This window comes from Haemaphysalis longicornis, unplaced genomic scaffold (genome assembly GCF_048455015.1).
Source record: "Haemaphysalis longicornis isolate Haplotype H1 unplaced genomic scaffold, Haemaphysalis longicornis Haplotype H1 scaffold_71, whole genome shotgun sequence".
Classification (NCBI taxonomy): domain Eukaryota; kingdom Metazoa; phylum Arthropoda; class Arachnida; order Ixodida; family Ixodidae; genus Haemaphysalis; species Haemaphysalis longicornis.
The window spans coordinates 223,701-245,322 of record NW_027526425.1 but is presented as its reverse complement, the minus strand read 5'-3'; the positions used below and the strand labels follow the sequence as shown (position 1 = coordinate 245,322).

At 47.8% G+C, this 21,622-nt stretch overlaps 1 protein-coding gene across 1 annotated transcript in view; it reads left to right on the top strand.

Annotated features, from left to right (window-relative positions):
* The first annotated feature begins 1,717 nt into the window (after window positions 1–1,717).
* The window catches only part of LOC144148018 (uncharacterized), a 31,678-nt gene continuing 11,773 nt past the window's right edge, over window positions 1,718–21,622 (top strand). Inside the window, exons 1-3 of the mRNA XM_077679619.1 lie at window positions 1,718–1,852; window positions 9,156–9,188; window positions 20,049–20,154. Coding sequence (XP_077535745.1) covers window positions 1,756–1,852; window positions 9,156–9,188; window positions 20,049–20,154 — 236 coding nt within the window. The 5' untranslated portion in view covers window positions 1,718–1,755. The remainder of the gene's footprint in view (window positions 1,853–9,155; window positions 9,189–20,048; window positions 20,155–21,622) is intronic.

Sequence of the window (21,622 nt, the reverse complement as noted above, 5' to 3'; positions counted from 1 at the left end):
TGATCAAATGCGAATTTTCGATTCGTTTAATAGAAGCGCATTTCAGAATTTCAAAGATATAAACCAGGAACAGCTGGTTCAATTGCATGCATTTATTCAAGCTTTGGCATATTTATTGAAAATAAAATTATCTAATTTATTCAACCTAATGACTTTTCTAGAATCTAATTAGTTCTTTACAGTTTACCGGCAAGGTGTACGTAACAAATATTCTTTTGAATCCGAATCACTAACCTTTTGAAAAGATCTTTGTTCCTTGGATCTTTCAAGAGTAATTGATTATATTCATTGATTTCTCGATGGCATTCCACTGCGTTACTTAAAATCTTTGACTCTGTAACCTTAGCGAACCTAGCAATGACCCTAATATTCTAGGGCGGATGAGTTTTTTTTTTGCAGAATAGCTACGAATAGGTAACTGTAAACGACAAGAAATACAATCACAGTCCTCTATCTTTGGTGTTCCTCAGACATCAGTCTTGGAGCCCCTTCCCGTCCTAATCCATATTAATTATCTTTATGATAGCACAACCCCGTTTATACCAATTGTCGCTGAAGGTTGTATCCTATACACAAAAAATATCTCAACCATCCGATCATTGTACGCTTTAAACTAATCTTATTTCCGCTTGGCGGCACACCTGCACTACCGAAACTAAACTTCGGCAAGTGCACCTGCATGAAGGTAACACCAACATCCAAGACCACCACCAGAAAAAGTTACTCCCTTAATGAATCTCATTTTTACTTCGTAACCACCTGTAAATACTTAGGAGTTCACGTTTCTGTTAGCCTTTCATGATATGCTCACGCGAATATACTACTAGAACTGCGAACCTCGTGATGGCCTTTCAGTGAAGTAACTTTTCCGCATCTCCCACTTCATTAAAGCAGCAACTCTACAAAACCTTTGTTCTTTAAGGAATTCAATACGCCTCATCTGCATGAGATCTGAATTCCGCTAACAATGTCTCCTCCCTTAAATTCAAAGAAACCTGGTCCCCTTGTTTTATTGTTTATAATTAAAACCGTATATAGAAACGAAAACAAAAACACAAGTCCCGAATGTTTTATGCCGTCGCAAGATACCGCGCTGAAGCGTTTTTCAGCAAATATTTTAGATCAAGGAAACCATTGAACGCTCCACTTTTTAGTTCCCACGTACGCGTCATCACGCACTGACCATCCCAAAAGTGTTTGGGAGAAAAACTGCTGAACGAACAGCTATGTTAACTTGTTTATCTTAACTTCTTCATTATCTTAACTCTTAACTTGCCTGTTTCAAGAACCGCTGTTTGCAGTCATTTTCTGTCGCCCTCCTGCTATTTAAACTTAGTTGTTTTAGTTTTTCTGTGTAAATCTCGTCTATAACTGCTCACGGCCCTGAAAGCAAATAAATGAAATGAAATAAAAATGAAAAGCAAAGCCGCTCAAGCATCACCAAGTGCAGGTTGCAGTCAGTGGTAATTGGTGTATGAGCAATTATCAGCACAAGTGACTGCAGATGCCTTGCAGCAAGTGCTGTAACGGGTAACGTTTATTACACGCAAATTAGATATGAATGATTATGAATGCAGATAAATATAAATACTAGTTACTTTTCAATTAGTAGGCAAAAAATATTTACGCATTGTGTACGTGTCCGCATTTGTGCCTAACTATAACTCTTACTTGTGACCTTTATGAGGTTGCGCTGGCACAAGAAACACTTTCTTTCAGATAAACAAGAACAACTCAAACGTATAAACTGAAAGTATGCTGGGCGCGGCAATTATAGCCACCATACTGTTCACGCTGCTTCTTACTCCAAACTGCATTTTGGAGAGCAGTGTTGCTTCTAGTGACTATTCAGGTAAGTATCACCACTATACCATTTTGGCAAAACAGAACCGTGGCAGCTACCTGCCCTATAGGCGTGCCGAGAGGGATGCTACGAGGGACATTTAAGCCGACGGTATTTCAGCAGAACCATTATCGGTACTGCTACACGTCTAGTCTTATGTTTAGAACATGTTCGGCGTTTGTGAATTGTAAGGTTTAATTACATTTTGCAAATAAGATCAACTCATCTCATGATGAGTTCCCACGTTGCAGTTTCGAAAACCAATCAGTTGCTCAAGATATCCGCATAGTAAAAATTAAGCTAAGGCATGTTGCAAGTTAATTTACTGTAAAACAAAACAAGACAATTTTGTTATATTCATCGCAACTTGATGGTACAGGCACAACACAGAGATTTATTTTTGAGTTAAGCTAGAAGCAGGTGGACTCCTGTTCCCCAAAAGATGTTTGTTTAGCACTATGAAGTAACACAGCCCAAAATAAAACAAATTTACGTGTGCTGCATGTTTTGAAATACGCAGCTCTATCAATTTCTTATGCCTTGCCCAAGGCCAACTGCTAAGTCATCCTCTGAGTATTGAAGTGTTCCCATGTTCGATCCGCTGGACTTGAGAGCAGTTAACATGTTTGGAGGACACTTAAAGATACCATATAAGCAAAGTATTCCTTACCAAAATAATAAAACTTTGTGTTTTGGTTTGAACATCATCATACGCGAACTTCTAATTTGACTTATAAATTGGAATAAAGCGGCTCTGAAATAGCAAGCCTATAACCTCGACAAAATTATGTAACAAGTTTATGGGGCACAGGTGGTTACCATCTAACAAGCGGCCAGTTCGAGAAAACTATAATCCTAATTTTCTAACTGATCGGAGACTTACTGGTAATCACTGTTACTTCGCCCAGCTTGGGTAGATTTATCGTAACATATTACCTAATGCATACACAGCCTGCGTAGAGAAAACATTTAGTGATTCATACACTTTCCCCCCTTAAGAGACTCCGTGCGAGTGCACGCACTCAGCCATTCGGTTTGTCAACCGGTCGGTTCGCAAGCACGAAAAGCTCTCTGTCAATATTGGTAATGTAAGGTGTTCTGTTTCAGGCCCCCAAAACTTCTTTTGCACCCAAAAAAACACCTTGCTATGACGTGATATTTAGAAAATATTGAAGTAGCTTTTAAATTTTAAGTTTTCCACAAAAGAATGCCTGAATTACGCAGAGATGAACTCCTCAATCCGTCAAGCGAATGCAATAGACAATGCGTTAGGGCGTTGATTGGAACTCCGAAAGAATGACGTTACAAGATTTCAGCAATGCTTGAATTCCGTGGAAACCAGTATCCAGTTCACTGTTGAACAAGGAGAAAATGGATGCCTGCCCTTTCTTGACGTTCTCGTGAGGCGCACAGATAATGGACTCGCCTTTTCTGTGCACAGGAAGGCGACCTACACAGGCCAGTACCTTAACTTAGGCTCCCGCCACCCCGTTGGCCACAAGACATCTGTTGTTTCCTGCTTGGCAACCCGCGCCAAGAGCATTTGCACCGGGGAGAAGCAACTAGATAGAGAACTAAAGAAGATTCAACAAGAACTATCTCAGAACGGGTACCCGCGGAAATTCATCAAGCTAATCGAAAAGCGAATTTTGCATACTGCCAAAGATGCACCGAGGCGAACATTCCACTCCAGTGCGGCAATCCCTTACGTCGCCGGCGTCAGCGAAGCCCTTTCCAGGGTATTTTCCAATTATGACTTGCGGGTTGCCCACGTGCCCTCCGCAAAACTTCGTGGCAAGCTAGTGAACATGAAGGACAAGCTCCCGAAAGAAAAGTACCTGGTGTCATTTACAAGATCCCGTGTGGCGACTGCGACTGCGAATACGTTGGTGAAACTGAAAAGTTCCCGAGACGCCTCAAGGAACACCAGCGTGACGTAAACAAAAAGAACGTCACTCCGAATGCTCTCGCAGAACATGCGGAAGCCCTTAATCACCAAATTGACTGTGACAGTGCCACAATCATCGCCAAAGAAAGAAACGCAACAACGAGGCTCCTCGTTGAATCACTTTTTATTCAAACGACATGAGATACCATCAACCGGACAGAGGTCAATATGCTCGGTATCTACGCACGATCATTACGACGTATCTTGACAGCATAAAAACCGTGACATCTTGCCTCGCCTCATTGTGAACAAGAATTCCGTAGGGGATCCGAAACGTCAATTTTATTCTTTTGACTTGGTCAGTGACCGCAATTTTATTATGAACTTACCACCTGACCAGACAGACTTCCGTCGAACCCTGGACTACGTTATTAGTCTGTGTATTGTTTCGAGCTCCTCACGTGGCCGAAGCCCACGCGAAAGCATGGACGACACCGGGCGCTCCTATCCAGACGCACACATATGTGCTCTCGCACTGAGTTTTCTTGTAGCGTTTTTTTCTCACTTTTCTTCTTTTTATGCCACACGGACTACTTCATTTTAGAGGCACAGTATTTCGCCCTCTCGGAACTAGACTCGAATTATCTTTTTTGATATCGAGTAAACTGGATTTAAATCGAAGTTTCAAGAAACAATCTCACCGAAAGATAAATGCCAGCAGGGCAGATGCCTCAGATGAAATTCGCCCAGATTCGCCTGTGTATGTCCATTTGTCGACTGCCTCGTTGCTACTTCGTAAGCTTTCTGTTCTTAGCGGAGTACAAAAAAAAAAACATTTTTCCGTGCGTTGTCCTCGGCTAGGTGACAATATGCCTGCCACCGCATTTGCAGGAAGGTGATTACTTCTACCCGCTTGGCTGCCAGGGTTGCCGGGGTAGGTTAAGAATGCCTTGTGGTCAGTTACCAGCTGAGGCGAAGTAGCCGCTGCTTCATCTTCCGCTGGGGCTGGGCTACCGTCGCTTGGCTGATGGTGCCGCTTTCCAACAAACGTTTCAATGGGAAGGAAGCTCACCAGCTCAAGGGAGTTGGAGGTGATGGTCGGGCCAGGCAAGGCATATCGACTTGCCTGGCCCGAACCACAGTGACACCATTCCTGCTTGGCGTTGGCAGGTGATTCAGTTTAAACAGGTGACTCAGTTTAATCTACCCACCATTTTTTGGCTTTGAAGCTTCCGGCGTTGCGAAGCTGTAATACATAAACAGCGGTACAAATTCAAAGCGTGGACGCCGGTATGTGGAACAGCACTCACTTGTTGTCTTGCGTGCATAGGCGTGCTGGGAAGTGTAGCTATCAGCTCGAGGGAAGATTTATGGTTTATGGGTAAGATTTGCCGTGGCGTGGACCACGCCGATTTTTTCATGTTTGAAGCATTTGCCGACCCTGAAACGGTCGTGGTGTCGAATCTTCTTTCGGAACAGGAGTGGGCAAGCATTTGCTCACAGGACAAGGTGGTTCTCACAGCAGTTCTACAATTCATTAAGTTTTAAGATAATTTGTCCGTTGGCAGTGTGCTGCACCGGAACACTGTGCCGGCACCTTACACGTCTAAGCTATTCAGTACTTATGATGAGTACACAGTTACGTTCACACGAATTTCTGAGGACGTTTTCCAGCATCCAAGTTGTGAAGGAGTAAACGTTCCTACCGGCACCTAGAACCTAGGATAGCAAAGGCCAAGCCAGAGAACCACTGCGCCTACCCCATCTGATGACCGGCGGTGAATACCTCACGCTTCTGTTGAACGTTTTACCGCCGAGTCTATTTGAAATGTTTGTCCTTGGATGTCGACACGTGCGTAGCACGGGTTAATTCTCGTGATTGCGAACCGAACCGGGGCGTGGGGATGTTGGTCACGGTCCCAATAAATACTGCACCTAAAGTGCTTTCCTCCGCAGGGGGGGACGGGAGATGGCGGAGTTGAAAATGACCGACGAACTTCTGAGCGGAAAGAGCAATACCTATTTCCCTGTCCAGGGCGGTAACGCCGTTAGCAAGCCACGTCACTCTTCAATATCTTTGCAGCTGCCAAGCAGTGCGACCGGCTTCATTCAGGCGCCAGAAACAGCTATTGAAGAGAAAGTACAGTTTAAAACCGTGGAATTACTGCCCACGCTCGCAAATAGCATGTTCTTCCGCACTCAAATGATGGCGTCGCGAAAACTGATTTAATAGGCTGCATAGCTATAATTAACTGTAGAACACCGTGATTCCTCTTGAGCGAATCATTTACCCAGCATGTGTACCACGCTTTGTAACACATGTGTACGCCCTTGAGTATTACTAAAGCGAACGCTTCGCGTTATATGGTGTAACGGTCTTGTTTGAGCACTAAAACGAATTTAACTTATGAATGCTGTGCTCTTTAATAGAAAATGAACTCGTCGTGCAAGTTGTATTTCATTATTGAAGGAGATCATGTAATACCCGATGTGTCTGGCAACAGAACGTATTCTCAGTAATATAGCCAACACCTTGTAGCGCCACCATCATCATCTTCTAAGCGCCATTATCATCATCAACAGATTGGCCAGCTGGCACAGAACACACTCGGCACTCGGCACACCTCGGGAACGGCACCTGCGTTCTACGCGCCTCGTCGTGTTCATGGCACAGCCAACGCAACCACAATAAACGTGCGCTCGGCCGCACCGCCTCATCGGCCGCCTACAATTTGGTGACCCGACAAGCGGCTTCGCCATGGCTTCGAGACGCTGCTTCCCCAGACACAACGCGGACGACGGCAAGCGAAGAACGTTCCCCGCCCTACCCGACCTTCCCTTACTGATTCCGTTCGACGCCACCTCAAACCACGCTGCATGGTTCGTCATCTTGGAAAGCCATTTTTACGTAAATGACATCTGCTCCCCGGAAATCAGGTACCTCTTGACACTACAGAAGCTACCTGCTGACCTCATTGAGCAGATCCAGCTGCCGACCCCAGGCCCCAGTGCGTATGACAACTTAAAAAACACTGTCCTCAACCACTACGGCATGAACACCCGGCAGACGACAATCCCGACAGAACGTGGTGCCGTTACCACCATCAGTCCTTCTCCGACACCGCCCACGGCCTATGTACCCGAACCCTCACAAGGTGACGGGTCTGCGATCATGGGCGCGTATCTCGAGCTCCCAGCCGCACCTTCCACGAGAGGACTGGAGGCCAACGACATCACGGGCGCCCACCAACTACCGCCTGCTTTGTCCACTACTATCACACCACAAGAAGGGGACGGTGATCCGCAGAGCACCGAGGCGGCGACCTCCCTCCCTCCACGGTTGACGCCACCCCCATCTAAGCCCACTGTGAGCCCTTCCCTGACACTACTCCACAACGTGTGCTCCGCAACGCAGCCACCTGAAGGGCATATACGACAGGTACAGTGCGCCACCGACGAGACTCCCATCGACGCACCAACCATCTGCCGTAGTGACATTACGTGTTCCATCTTGGTGGATGCGCAGGAGCAGCGTGACTCCTCCAAGGAAGCACCTGGGCTAGTAGGCTCTCAACGAGCAAAGATGGACACCCTCCAACAACCTGTGACCAAAACGTTGACAGGGCAGGCAGACCAGAACAAAGAAGACGCAGTCAGCCTCCGAACCACCCACCGCGTACACTCTTGCCTGTTGTTTCGCTTGCGGTAGCCGCGTCTTCTGCTTCTAGCCGTCAACGCCGCATTAGACCACACAAACGTCATGCACCTTGCGACCTTCTTGTCGCTCCCCGTCAACTCGCTCCTTTCATGACAGTGCGGGAGTCAGAAGATCAGCGGAGACAACTTTTTGCCCGCCCCCTGCCACAGCAACGCGTTCGAGTTCCAAATGCATTCACCACCCTTCTGGGTGCCTCATGGGCCTTCGCACATAAGTAACGTCGCTTCGAGCTATCACGACGGTCAATGGCCCATGGTTCGCTCATTCGTAGACGATCGCGGCGGCGACTGCGTCACTCCATCCGCACATGCTGCCGTGGTCTGTGGAACAACAGAGGTGGCAGCAGAACGGAGCCGCCCTATTGCCGCAAGCTATCTGCAACCGTTTGTCTGGACCACCTTGTAGCCCGGAGAGTGCGCTCGAGCTTTGTGGCACAGCACTCTCTCCTCTGAGCGCTGCTAGCAGTTTCCGCCCCGCAGGACGCTCGTTTCCGCCTAAGGCCTCTGCGCCACTCCCAGGCAAGGCCCCCCGAGGAAAATTCACACACCGGACGCTACCTCACCGACGACCAGGACCGTGCCGTTAGTCGACCCCAGCCACTCGACCATGGACTGCCCACGGACTCTCCCTGACAACGGAAAAATTGTACATACCTGTACATAGTGCATAGGGCATTTTCGTGCATTGTCATTTAAATTTGTCACTTTATCGCGCTTCACGCTAGGGGGGAGCCCTGTAGTGCCACCATCATCATCTTCTAAAGCGCCATTATCATCATCAACAGATTGGCCAGCTGGCACAGAACACACTCGGCACACCTCGGGAACGGCACCCGCGTTCTACGCGCCTTGTCGTGTTCATGGCACAGCCAACGCAACCAGAATAAACGTGGACTCGGCCGCACCGCCTCATCGGCCGCCTACAACCTATTGCTTTTCTTATATTTTTTACTCGCGTCAAAGCATTTGAGGACACCACAAAATCCGTAATATGTATCCTCGGACCAGGTTTCTATATGCAACTTCGAAGCATTTGGAGCCGTCATCAACTTTTGATTCTCGTATGCCATGTTCGTGTTGACCCGTTTTTAACACAAGCTACCTGAGATCTAACGCTTGCATATCGTTGGTTAACTTGCCTCAACATACCATTCCGTCTCTTCGTCTTATCGTGAAGTTCGTTCCTGTGTGCTTTGGCTGAGAAGATTTACGCTTACTTTTGAACAATTCTAAACGCATACTTGCCCAGTTCGAGAAATTTTAACTGAAAAGTGTTTCCTCGACATAACTCGTACATTAATAAGGAAGCGTTTCTTTTATTATTTCGGTGCTTACGCCACAACGCTAATGAAGATGGCATTTGAAACATTTGAAACATATGGAACACAAAGATACCGCAGATAGTCTTCGAGCAGTTTATTAAGCAGAAAAACCTGACGTATCCGCTGATATTTCGGTAACGTGTTCAAAACCAAAGGTTCATACAGCCTTGGTTGCACACCAAAAATTGTATTATGGCTCCTGGTATATATTTACGGTAAGGGTTGCCCCTCAAATAAGAACTACCTATTCTGACTTTTCACTGGTTGCTGCACATTACGTGGTGGGGGCTTCGGTGTTCTAAACAGCTCGTAAACATGTTTGTTGAGCTCTATTCCGCGCGAATATTTCTTTTTTTCAATAACTCATTTCTTTAATGTATTTCAGAGCATTCTCCCACACCCAAACCCGGGAAAACAGGTATGGCAGTATTTTTAGCATTTCGCTCATGTGCTGCGTGTAATCGCAGATAACATTGCTAAAATTTGTAGGTGTTATAGAACTTGGTGGAGCATTTCAAGCTCCGTCAAGTCAGCAAGGGGTCAGCAAATAACAAATGTTAAATGCATGACCGAAGGAACTCGTGCCTGCTAGAATCTCCTAACCCAGTGCGACCTTATATTGACCAGGCGTCGATAATGTTTTTATAAGCTACTCTGCCAACAACACCTGCCCTGGTGCGTCCAAGGGTTACGTGCCTTGCGCCTTCAGACAGCTCCCGGATGGTCGGTTTGTGGGGTCCTTGCTGTCTTGATCGCCAACTTCGTCATCAGAGTATCTTTGCTGCCGTTGCTGCTTATCAGCATGCCCAGCACGCGGATCTCCGGAAGAACGGCAATTCTCTGTCTTGTCATAGTGATCACAACCACGCGATCGTAATTCTCTCGGGGGAACCGAGGTCGTCCGGCGTTGCGAGGCGAGTACACCAGGAACTTAGCCTTGGATGGCAAGCACAGCAGGCCCCTTCCGTCAAGCCGCTTCTTGGTAGCCGATACTGCTCTTTGCAGCGTCCTTTCGATACTGGCGTCCGTACCGCTGGTCGTCCACACCTTAATATCGTCAGCATGGATGGTATGCCGGATGCCATTGACGCCCGCCACCGTATCGGGGACCCGGATCATGATGATGTTAAACAGCAGCGGTCAGATAACAAGACCCCTGGGGCGTGCCCACGCTGCCGATATCCTGTTCTGGTAGCTCGATCTCCCCTGCATGTAGCTCGATCTTTCGCCCCGACAGGAAGTCGTTGATATGTTCATAACTTCTCTCGCCCATGTTGAGCTAGGTCACCTGCGCCAGGATTGCCCAGTGCTTGACCCGATAAAAGCCACTCTGCAAGTCCAATCCCAGGATCACCCTGCTGTCCTTCGTCTCGTTCTCAATCATCTCTTGTTTCAGTTGTAACAACGCGATTCGCGCGCTCAGGCCCTTCCAAAACCAGATCATCAAGTCAGGACACAGCCTCTCTTGCTCTAGGTATTTTGCCTGCGGTTCGCCAAGACGGGCTTGAGGGTCTTCCGTATGCACGACGTCTGCGAGATGGGCACATGTTCTCGGTTCCTTGTGGCCTACCTTTTTTGGGAGCAATACCCTCTTCGCCGTCTTCCATTGGATCGCTAGCTTGTCACTTCGCCAGCACACGTTGTAGTATTTCATAGGCGACTGAATTGACGGTTCGTCCAAATTTTCTAGGGTCTCGTTTGAGACCCCGTGTGGTCCCGCTGCCGATCTGGTGGGTGTTCAGCTACCGCAGAGCGGTCTTTACCTCGGCCGTCATGATGTCCCGATCTTCTTTCTCGTTCGCGACCCCGTATGCTGGGTGCTGCTCCTCCACCGCTTTTGTAGATCCTTGGCACTCTTAAACAGCTCGTCACTGCAGAGGCTCGTTTCGGCCTCGTGCATGACCCCAGCCATGCGATTCTACTAGAACTATTTGGTCTTGGTCTTGCCCAATGAATGCCGGATCAACGACCAGGCCATGCCTTGAGGCAAGCTAGCATAGATATGGTTACACACCTAGTCCCACTGCTGTCTGCAGAGCAACGCGCTGCGCCTCAAAATCACTCGGTTCACTTCCGCCACCTTTTTCAGCAACTTCTTGCTCAACTTCTGCTTCTTTCACCGCTCCTTGATCGATTGCTTTGCCTTAATCAAATGCGCCAGCTTGCTGTCGACTCTCGGGATGCCATCGTAAGTCTCGGTCAACTTTGTAGCTCGCTTGAGCTCCTTCTTGATGCCCGCCGTCCTCTCTTCGATGTTAACAATGTCTTTTACTGCAGCCTGGTTATCTCGCCTCTGGTTGCGAAAAGCGTCCGAGTCGGACAACTGGTGCTTGATCTTTCGGCCCCCGTCGCCGACCAGCTTGATCTCCAAGATGTAGTAGTCGCTACCCACGTCCTCCTCGTTGTTACGCCATCACAGCTATCCCGCGTTCTTGATGAAGGTCAGGCCCAGTGTGGCGTACAGTTGTGTCGAGGAGCCGCTCGTCCACGTGGGTTGCTTGGGGTTAGTGATAAAGATGAACCCCCCGTCTGTTGCATCGTACATCAGGTCTTTGCCATCGGCTGTATCATATTTGTAACCCCATTCTTTATGGGAGGCATTGAAGTCGCCCGCCCTCAGCCATGTCTCTCGGCCTGGTTGCTCGCCGCTCTCATTAAGGGCCTTGAACTTCTGACTGTAGTCTTTCGGTTACTGTGACGTTCACCGGGAACGCGACGCGCTACAGCCTTAACCTGGCGCGATCTCGACACGCACTTGCTCTTCTTGCCTTTGCTTAGTCTATACTCAATTGCGCTTAAGCCCTTCTTTACCAGGGTATCCACCCCTGCACGACCGGACGTGTCAGCGTTGGCTCTGTACCCCGGCAAGGTCGGGTCCTTTACCACCACTTCTTGTAACATGATGGTGTCTGACTTCATCGCCGCATCCCGCACATTCTGCTGGAGCGACGCTCTCTTCTTGTTAAGGCTTTGACAATTCCACTGCCAGATCGTGAGCCACGTTGTCGTCGCCCCCAATTTTACTCTGCAATGAGACCGTCTTGGCATGGTTGCTGCTCTGCTGGTTGCTGCACTCGTTCTTCTAGATACGGGTGGTTGGCGAACTGCGCCGCAAGCACCGGGCTTCTTACCATGGGCTTTACATTTTCTCAACAATCTGGACCCTTGCGCTCAAGTTGTGTGTCATACCTCCCGTTGCAGTAATCGTTTCCTCAATTTTGTCGAACCTTTGCTCTGTTGCCCTCGCCTTCTGCCCGTTCACCGTCGTCAAGTCATCGACCGTGGTAATTACTTTCTGGAGCTGGGCTTCGAGGTTGACCTTTGTTGACTTGCGTGGCTTCTTTCGGGGAGCCTCGAATGCCTCTTCTTCCTATTCGTCCTTGGGGACCTCCATCGGCAGCTGTTGTGATGCCGCAACTTTTTCCTGATGCTGCTATGCTTTTCCCTGCTGTTGTACCTGATTCTGCTGCGCCTGAACCGCCACCTCTGCATCCGCTGGCCTTGTCTGCCCTTGATGCCATTGCTGCTGCCCTTGCGAATGTAGATACCCCAGACTTCTTTCCACCTCTGGCGGCCTCTTGGCCAGCATCTCGATGGTCGCCCTTTGCTTTTTGTTAGTTGCTCTTAGTGGCTCGTTGGCCCTCCGTTATTGCTCGTAACGCTGGTAGTTACTCTTCTTTTTGTGTGCGTTCGCTGCTGTTCTTCCGTTGCCCGTTGCCCTGTGCAGCGGCCACCCAGCTCACCCCCGCCCGAAGCTACCCAGGCTGCTGATGGCCGCCTTTGTTACCGCGAATAGACAAGCGTGACACATTGCGGGACATTGACCGCAGGTGCTGTGATTCATCCGCGATGCACGCCGTCCGTGGCTCACGTCATGTGTCGTCACGCCACCTGCGCTTCCAAGCTAAGGGCAGGAACCCGGTGAAGACGTCCACTGCCGCTCCTACCTCCCTATCAGAAAACCCAGCGGTGCTGGAGCTGCGCTTCTAGTGTTTGCCTTATCATGGGACTACCTAACGCTAAAATATGCCGGACGCGGAAACTCTGCAGTGCACCGGATGCGGAAACGCTGCACCGCACCGGACGTTGGAACGCGCTGGACGCTGAAACGCGTGTATCCGGCGCACGCTTGAACACAACGCTGGAACACGCCGGAGATGTTCGCGCTGGCTTTTTTTTCTTTAATAGCCGTGTAATTGTAAACCGCATAGCTGTTAGCAGGAAATGCAGAAGTCCTTCCCTTACGAAAACCTAAATAACACTAAAAGTTTAGCCAGACTCCTTTGGGCACCCTTCAGCTGATTTCGCCCTGCTGACTGCACTTTTCCATCATTGAGTTCTGTCAATAACGTTCAATCGGTTCGTGGAAGCAAACTTAGTTTCCCGGATAGAAAAAAAAATATTAAACGAGCATCCACAATACCCGTTGGAACGGTGGTTTCCTATATTCCTTAAGGCCATTAAAACGCAAGTAAACAAATATTTCTTGAACCTGTTTTATTAAGAAAGCAAAACGTGAGATACCATGAGAGAATTAAAACAGAAAGTCATTCCTTAGCTGGATTCCGTGCGTTGGTGAACCTTGATCCGTTGACAATGCATCCGTACAGCAAGGCCTGGAAGAGTATCCTGCTGCGAAAAGCGCACGTGTCTGTGGTGCGGCACTATCTCGGGAAGTACGCGCGCATGATACTTGCCAAAATCACACAGGGGTCGCTGCAGTTTCAGTCGATTGTCGAAGCACATCGCACGTATTCGAAATCACGTTGCCTGCGAGATGCGTTGTATTCACTGGCGTCAAAGTACCAATATTCCCTGGCACCACGGTTTGTCGTCGCTAGAGGAGTCCTCATTTCGATATGCTTGGAAGCCGGACCAGTGTTCTTGCTTTTATTGCTGCTTCAGATGTTGCTGTTGACACTCTCCGGAGACATAAGACACACACTTTTGCAAAAACGTTACGCGTAACTTGAAGTAGGCACAGCACAGATGTGAAGTGTGGACGAGCCACTCATCTGCGCAGCCACCGAAAAATTTTAACTGAAAGACGGAAAGCAGGAGGGAACAAAGTGTTCCCCCGCAGATCACGAGAACTTGTCCCGCGACCCCTCTTTACCCTTCTCATTTCTTCGTATTGTGGGCTCCCTTGCCCCGCGACTGCGGTCGCGCGACAGGCCTTCCGCAGCGTCCGTATCGATGTTCTCCGGGACTTCATTCCGAACGGTCGGGCTACAGCGACGGGGCGTGTTCTCTTTCTTCCTGTGTTTATTATTTTCTTTAACACGTCTAGTTAGTGCAATGGTGTCACTGGTCCCCTTGTTTAAAGAGGATAGTCTTTCTTAGGCTACTTCAACCCAGAAATCTTGGTCTGTCTGTCTATCTGTCTGTCTTTCTGTCTGTCTGTCTGTCTGTCTGTCTGTCTGTCTGCGACTCGATTCAGCCACCCGGCAAAAGTAAAACAGTGCATGCGCAATAGCCTTATATAGTCATAGCTAAATCTACCCGTTTAAGTCCGGTGTAATGTTCATACTTGTCAACATTGTTGAAGAAGAACAAGACATTACGCAACTATAAGCGAACCAATTATTACAGAAGTGATATTGGCAGTTTTCCTTCATAAAAAATCATACATGCTTGATTTTCGCGAAATGAAATACTTCATCAACTGCAGAAAAAAATTGACTCCGCCGTCGCCTGCTTTCGCCCGCGCCACTATAGCTTCTGGCGCCATTTTAAGAAATCAACCGGCAACGGTACCGAAGGTTCCACTAGGTAGGTTTTACGTTCTGCTTGCAACGCACGTGGAGTAGGGAAACGCGATTCTATAAACGTTGAAGTAGGGCGCCTCGATTCACGCGCGTCTTCGCCGTACGGCAGCGTTGGCATCGAGACAGCCAGCCTAGAGCAGTGGAACGCGGTAAATTTAAAATGATTTAAGCAAACCTTTGCCGTATTTACCTTGGGAGGAGCGCGAAGCTAGAGGAACGACATGAGAGGTGAGCGGGAAAGCGAAGGGAGGCATTTATTTGGCAAAATTCGATGAACACTATCGTCTTTTGTCGACATTTGCAACGAAAGGAGCAGATACGCAGCCATTTTTTTTTCTTTTCATAGAAGTTGCGGCAACTGGTTAGTTAGTTCTAAAACCTTATTTTAACAAATCAAACTTGATTGGTCGTATGGTTTGCGTTAAAATAAAAAAAGTTGCTCGCTAGAAACAAAAACAACAGCAGGCAGAATGAGATAAAGGGGCTCTCAAAGACACCCAAAAATACATATCAAAATGTGAACTGCAATAATTCCACAACACCTTCAAAAAGCACGTCTTGTGTGTCCTTTATGTGTCCATTTTGCCGACGGGCTACCCTTATTGCATGATTCTTTTATCAAAGATTTACAACGGTACAATATATGCAACCAGAAGTGCCCAGAACAACCCCAGGAATTTGTGAAGTCTTTATTTACCCATTTCTTTGGTTAGCGCGCTATACATAGACGTTCCAACATTACCTTTATTTGCAAAAAATTGCGTTGTTAATTGCAAATTTGTAGCGAAGGTTTTTCAAGCGGGTCCGGAATGCGAATAGAAGCTATACAACAACCTTTTACTACGACAGACGCATGCTATGCAATTGAAGCAGATGATCGTCACTCGTACGGAGAATTCATTTCGTGAAGCGTCCGCTAAAAGTTGAGTTTTGCAGCACAGCACGGGCCGCAAAGACTAATTTTCGGAGCATCTGCGTTGATCGCGGAGTTCAAATATAACCAGTCGACCACGTAACCGGTGCGCGGCCTTCCCGTCTCCAGCCCAGCAGCGGCGCCATGAGACCATACTATCCCGTTCGTGCTAACCCGTTCGCCCTGGCTGAAGTCCAGTCCCCAGAGGCAACGTCCTCCTGTTATTCGATGCTTTCCAGCAACCTCCCGGCGCTGCTGTCTTCCATCTCGGCATTTTCCAATGTTTTAAATTCTCTCTAGCGTATTTCTTCGATATCCTAATGCTGGAAAATGCGGTCCTCGCGTTGCTGTCGTCCAGCTCGGCGTTTTGCAGTGTTTTCCATTTTCTCCATTGTATTACATCGCTCTCCAAATGCTGGAAAACGCGTGGTTTTCCGACAGGGCTTTGTTTCTGTTCGTAGTTTCTTCGTTCCCAACGTATTTTTTTACTAAGTGCGGAATCCTGTATCTTGATTTACATGCGCGGCCGCCCGTTGGGTGACCCTCTCCACACAACTTGCACTTGCGTATACAGGTACGGTCTTCCCTTGGGTTTTTGACACCACAGACGAGGCAAACCTTTACGCTTGGAGTCGGGCATACGTCGCCGCGGTGTCCAACTGTGCCACAGCACCTGCTTACGTCAATTTGCTTTCTGTACAGGCTACACTGTAAAGCATAGACCCGTACCTCACAAATCTTGGAACCTTCTCGCTTTCTAAAGTGGCCGTAACCGTGCTCAACGTACTAATGCGCTTGGTTCTTAGTGCAATAGGTTGTACTTGGTCGCTTTTCTTTCTGTTGTTGCAGTAGGTGTTCCTCTCGCTTAAGTTTCCGCTCTCGCCTCTTTTCCTCTAGTAAAAGTCTCTTCTATTCCTGCTGAAGCTTTTCTCGCGTGCGCTCAGCCTCTGCAGCTCGAGGTTTACCAGTATTTCATTTATCGATTGATTGTAGAGTTTAACGCGCCGACGCAACGCAGGTGATGAGGTGCGCCGTAGTGGAGGGCTCCGGTATAGTTTTGACCACCTGGGGATTTTTAGCGTGCGCGGAAACATGGTACACACGGGGTTTTTGCTTTTCGCCGACATCAGAAAAGCGGCCGCCGAGGCCGGGAATTGAACCCGCGACCTCGTGCTCAGTAGCGCAACGCATCAGCCAGGTATTTCTTTATTCATAAGCCCAAAGGCGAGTATAGCCTTTATTATTTCAGGCTTTTCAGCGCGTCCGAAATAGCCAGTCTCAACTCTTTTGCAAGCTCGAACAATTGTAGTTGTGTCAATGCTTTTAAATTCTTGGAGCCTTAGTAGTACTTTCCCACTGTACCAAAGCGGACCTGTGCGAATACCCCCGAGTCAAAGACACACAACCCTCCGTGTACCATCTCAAGCCTGGTTAAATTCAATAAACAAAAAGAACCGCAGGCACTATTGACCGCCGTGAATTCTCCGAAGCCCGAGCCGCATTGACGTCTGCGATGTTGGATCCCGCACCGCTGGCAGCAGTTTTGTCACATTGGGGAAGGCGTCCCCGGACCGGTATCCATCGCTACCATCATGTAGCAGTAACGTGGTGTGCTAGCGGTGAGCCGAAGCATCTGTCTCGGTGTTGACGACAAAAAGCCGAAGGCAGACTAACCTGTTTACTGTATAGAAAGGGACGAACATTGCTTATACAGGGACAGCACCATTCCGGGTGAGCTTACAGCATGACGCGAACGGAAAAACAGCAGGATCCGATGCTGCAGGCGGAGTGAAAATGCGCTCGCAGGAAACGCATATTTATAACCCGAATCACTAACGGCGAAATATCTTTGCGTGTGGCTCGAATGCAGCACAGACAAGCACGAACAAATTGTACGGTCTCATAGTAGCGGCCGTACTACGGCGCGTGTCGAGCCTTCTAGATGAGATCTTGGTGAGCGGCGTCCGTGAGAACAAGCACGTCTCTGTACGCAAAACAGTGTGTTTTGTATTTTGCAACTGCCGTGACGTGAGTTACCACCGGTGTGGCCCGCTCGGCTACCGCTTTTTGCATCTTCTCCGACGATGGCGGGTTCTACCGCAGAGCACAGAAAAACGACACCACACTACTCAAAACATGCAGTCCGTGCGCAGAGGGTAGCGGTGCACTTAGTTGGCCAGGCTAGGCTCCCGGTGTTTTGGCCAGGCTAGGCCCGAGGAAGAAGAGCGTTAGGCAGGTGTAATAGGCGCATTGTTCGCTAATTACCGGTTGTCACGGGAAGCTTTCTGCTTAAAGTTTCCAGAAGCACTGAATCGCTCAGATAAACGTTACACAGAGTTGGCGTTCAAGCTGGCAAGTTGATTGATTGAGTGCATCAACTTTATTCAAGACAGCAAGCGCGATGTTAGGGCGCCCGCCAGGTGAATGGCGTCCTCAGTCCAGGATGCCTTGGAGGTGACCTGCTCGCGTTGCCCTCTGTACCAGCATGCGCTGGGTAGAGGGGTCGGAGCTGTCTTGAAAACCTAATGAAAGAAGCTGGAGCATATGAGGACAAGGTAAAAATGTTTGAGGACACTTGCAAGAACAGTTTTGTAGTGCACTCCTAAATAAATTGAAGGAAGGAGTTCTAGATAGCCTGATGTAAAAACAGTACAATAATTAGACAAGCTTGCCGAAGAGTATGCTGGGAAACAGCGTTTTCCTAAGAGAAAAAAGCGCGTATGTATCAGGCGTTCCTCATGGAGCCGAAGTTCTTTCGAAGGTCAGAACAGAAAGGCAGCCGCTTAGTAAGCAAGGAATTAAACGAGCTATGAAAGAGTAAGTCGTTTGATGCGCGGAAGGCGATCGTGTATTATGAATGTCAGAACCTAGGACACATAGACACTGGGTGCCGGCTTCCACAGGTGCCCCTTCGCACTTCGTTGGTTAGCACAACGGAGATATTTTTTGCCCGTAACTTCATAATATCGAGTTAAAGCAAAGGAATGCAAAGTCTTGCTTTCTACGCGTATACAGCATATGACATACTGCACTCGTCATAGTTCAGGACATCGATTTCACAGCAATGTTGTGTGCCTACGGCGGGCCTTGGAAAAAACTAGCTTTGGCTTAGCTCGGCTATGCCAGAATATACGTAGCGCGAGCTATGGTTCAACCGGTTATTCTTAGGTTTCCTGGCTCTCTAGGGTTAGCTGATTATCGAGCTTAATGCTGCTAAAGAGATTGCCAAGCCAATTCAATCCTGTCCAATCCAGTCCAGTCCAGTCCACTCGCAGTGGCGGCGGCTCCGGCGCGCGAGCTGTGCGCCATGAGACGCACTGCTCCTCGCGCATGCACAGCACGTCTCTTTAGCAGCCCCGTGAAACTGCTCAACATCGGCCAGTGTAGCTCTCGCTACAAAAATATGCGCCAATCCATCGTTTGAAAGTGGTTCGAAAGCGATGCTGTAAGCGACACTTACAACGATTACCCGTACGACGTTCCTTGAATTCACACGCGTATTTCTACAACGCGTAAAGCCAGAGACAAGTGAATGGTACTTAGCCACACGCTTTATTACTCCAGTTTTTTTGTAAGTTTCAAGTTTTACAGGATCTATGAATGGTGGTTAGTTCAGCTGTATTGGTAAAGCACATGAGTAGAAACTCGTTTTATAAAATGGAAGGAAACTCAAACCCACTGTTACACGATCACACCTGTCCGTCTCTGCCGCAGGCGATGAAGGGGACGAGATCCCCACAGAGACAGAGGAGCAGTGAGTTGTCATGCCTAAGTATGAGCGTTATTTAAATTTTAACAAACTCCTAGCGCATCCGCAAGGTGCACACATGGCCTCTACACGTGTCGTGGGCAGAGCGCACAGCGGCGCGAGAGGTCGCGTGATGCTATCACGTTGCATTCAGTAAGAACGCCAGGGGTGAAGCCGCAGCTGTTCTCAGAGACTACACCGTCTCTGAGGGGAACTAAAGGAACTAAACTCTGAGGGGAACTAAAAAGCAGAAAGCAAGTTTTAAGAACGTTAATAGATAACTTGTTGCGGAGACACCATCGCTCGAGGGAAAACAGGTCAGCTTGGAGCAATTGGGGTAAGGTACACATGTTTTGATGGGAGTTAAAGATGGTTGTGTCGTCAGCATACAGTACGCATTGTGAAGAGGTTAAACAGCGAGGAAGATCATTATTGTAAATTAAAAAGAGCAGTGGACCCAAGATTGAGCCCATTGTTCAATAAACATTTGTAACTACAAGAAGGTTGCGCCATTCCTGACACCATAATAATTCATAGTAGGGCAAGAAATTATGCGTAATGTTGTATTAACGTCTGAGCCCTACTTTAGTGATCTAAACGATGAACTTACGTACTGAATCATGCAGAAGGACGATATATTTTATTAGTTTTCAACCATAATGGTCATGTTCTTAGAATGGCGTGTTGGTAAACTACAGACCTTGAATATGCAAGATTTGTGGGAAAACGGCAACCATGAAAATCGTATGCTATTCGTAACAAAATTATTCCCAAGTAACTGGCTCGGAATGTAGAAGCTCCCAAATGTAGGAAAGTTCTGCCTTACTTTTACCTTCTTGCCTTGCCAAGGTGACTGTGTGCTGAATGGCACAAAGCTTGCCAACAGGGCCAAACGCGGCACTGAATTCCCATGTGGGATATGGTGGTGCGACCATGAACATCTCCATTTCAACAAGTAAGTACAGCCTTGTAAACGTTGTAGGCACAATTTGGCAGAACGATCTGGTCATTAGGCTTGGCTTGAATGAGCTCATTTCGCTATTGCCCAAAAACCAATAGTTCTAAATAATTTAACGGTTACAAATCTGGGGATGTTGCCGGATACAATCTTTCCCATTTACGTGCCGTGAATTTGGACACACGAAAAGAACACAACCGCTTAAAAACAAACATAAGGTTAAAGATACGCAAGATGTGTAAATACGGAAGAAATACCACTTATACAGAACCCTACAATTTTATCTCAAAAGATTTAGGATGCATACTTATGTTCATAAGAAGTTCACCACCTGGGATGAATGAAGGGTAAAAATTAGTATGTTAAGGGCTTGGACGAGGCGGCCAGTAGCGAAGCATGAGCTGAAAGGAGTAAAGCTGCCCCAGCAACCCAAAATTATTGATTTAACGCAGTGAAGCCACACTTATTCAATTTAGGTGCACTTTTTGATGGCTAAGTTAGCAAAAATTAAACTTCCCCTAAACACACGACAGAACAAGAAAATCACTGAGACCAACGTGGAGGAGTTTCTTAAGCATTATTGCTAAACATGCACGTCAAATACTGTCACGCAGAGTACAACACGTGTTCGCGCCTATTCTGTGCCCTCTTGGTCCCAGAACACGCACGAACTTACGACTCAACTCGACGTAATTCAACATAGCAATCGCTAGTACTGATACCAAGTGCCTAAGAGTTGAAGCACGCCTTTTCTTCTTTCTCAAGGTTACATGCGGTACTCTCATAACTACGCCCTTTTTTCTTTCATAGCTTTGAAAATGTTTGAGTGACCTGGTTCTTGTGTTGATTGGCATAGAGAATCACCCATAGCACGAAGTTTGGTGAACAAGAAGGCACATGTCGTTTAAAATTGCCCCCATGAACTTATTTTAGTGAGCAGAGATGCCCTTTTAGAAATCATACAAAAACTCTGGCTTGTCTCCACGTAAGAGTCTGTAAGACAGGGTTGGTTCTGTCGTAAACAACCGACACGGCAGTCAAATATAAGGTACACTACTTTTTTGGGCCGCTGGTAGCCGTGCATTTTCCCGTATACAATCTACCCATCCTTCCCAGCTCGTTTGGCACCAATTAAACACCACACGCAACCACACTTATTTTGGGTGCCCTCTCGGAACTTTTTTGTATGCACCTTGACCTTCATCTATTTCTGCGGTCCCCATTCATTTTTCGTTATTTTCGTGAGAGGGTAACGGCATTTGCGACCGACACGGTATTCGAAACGGAGAGCCTTTTTCCAGAAAATTAGAGGGTAATGAATCGTACTGTTAGACGCTGCCTTTTTCTTACAGCTATTCTGTTATTGCCCAGAAATGACAGAGAAAAACCGCGGCAATGAGTTTGGTGACAAAGCCCCAGGCCATGTGGAACAGCTGTCTGCAAAAAAATACCTCCAGGTCAATGT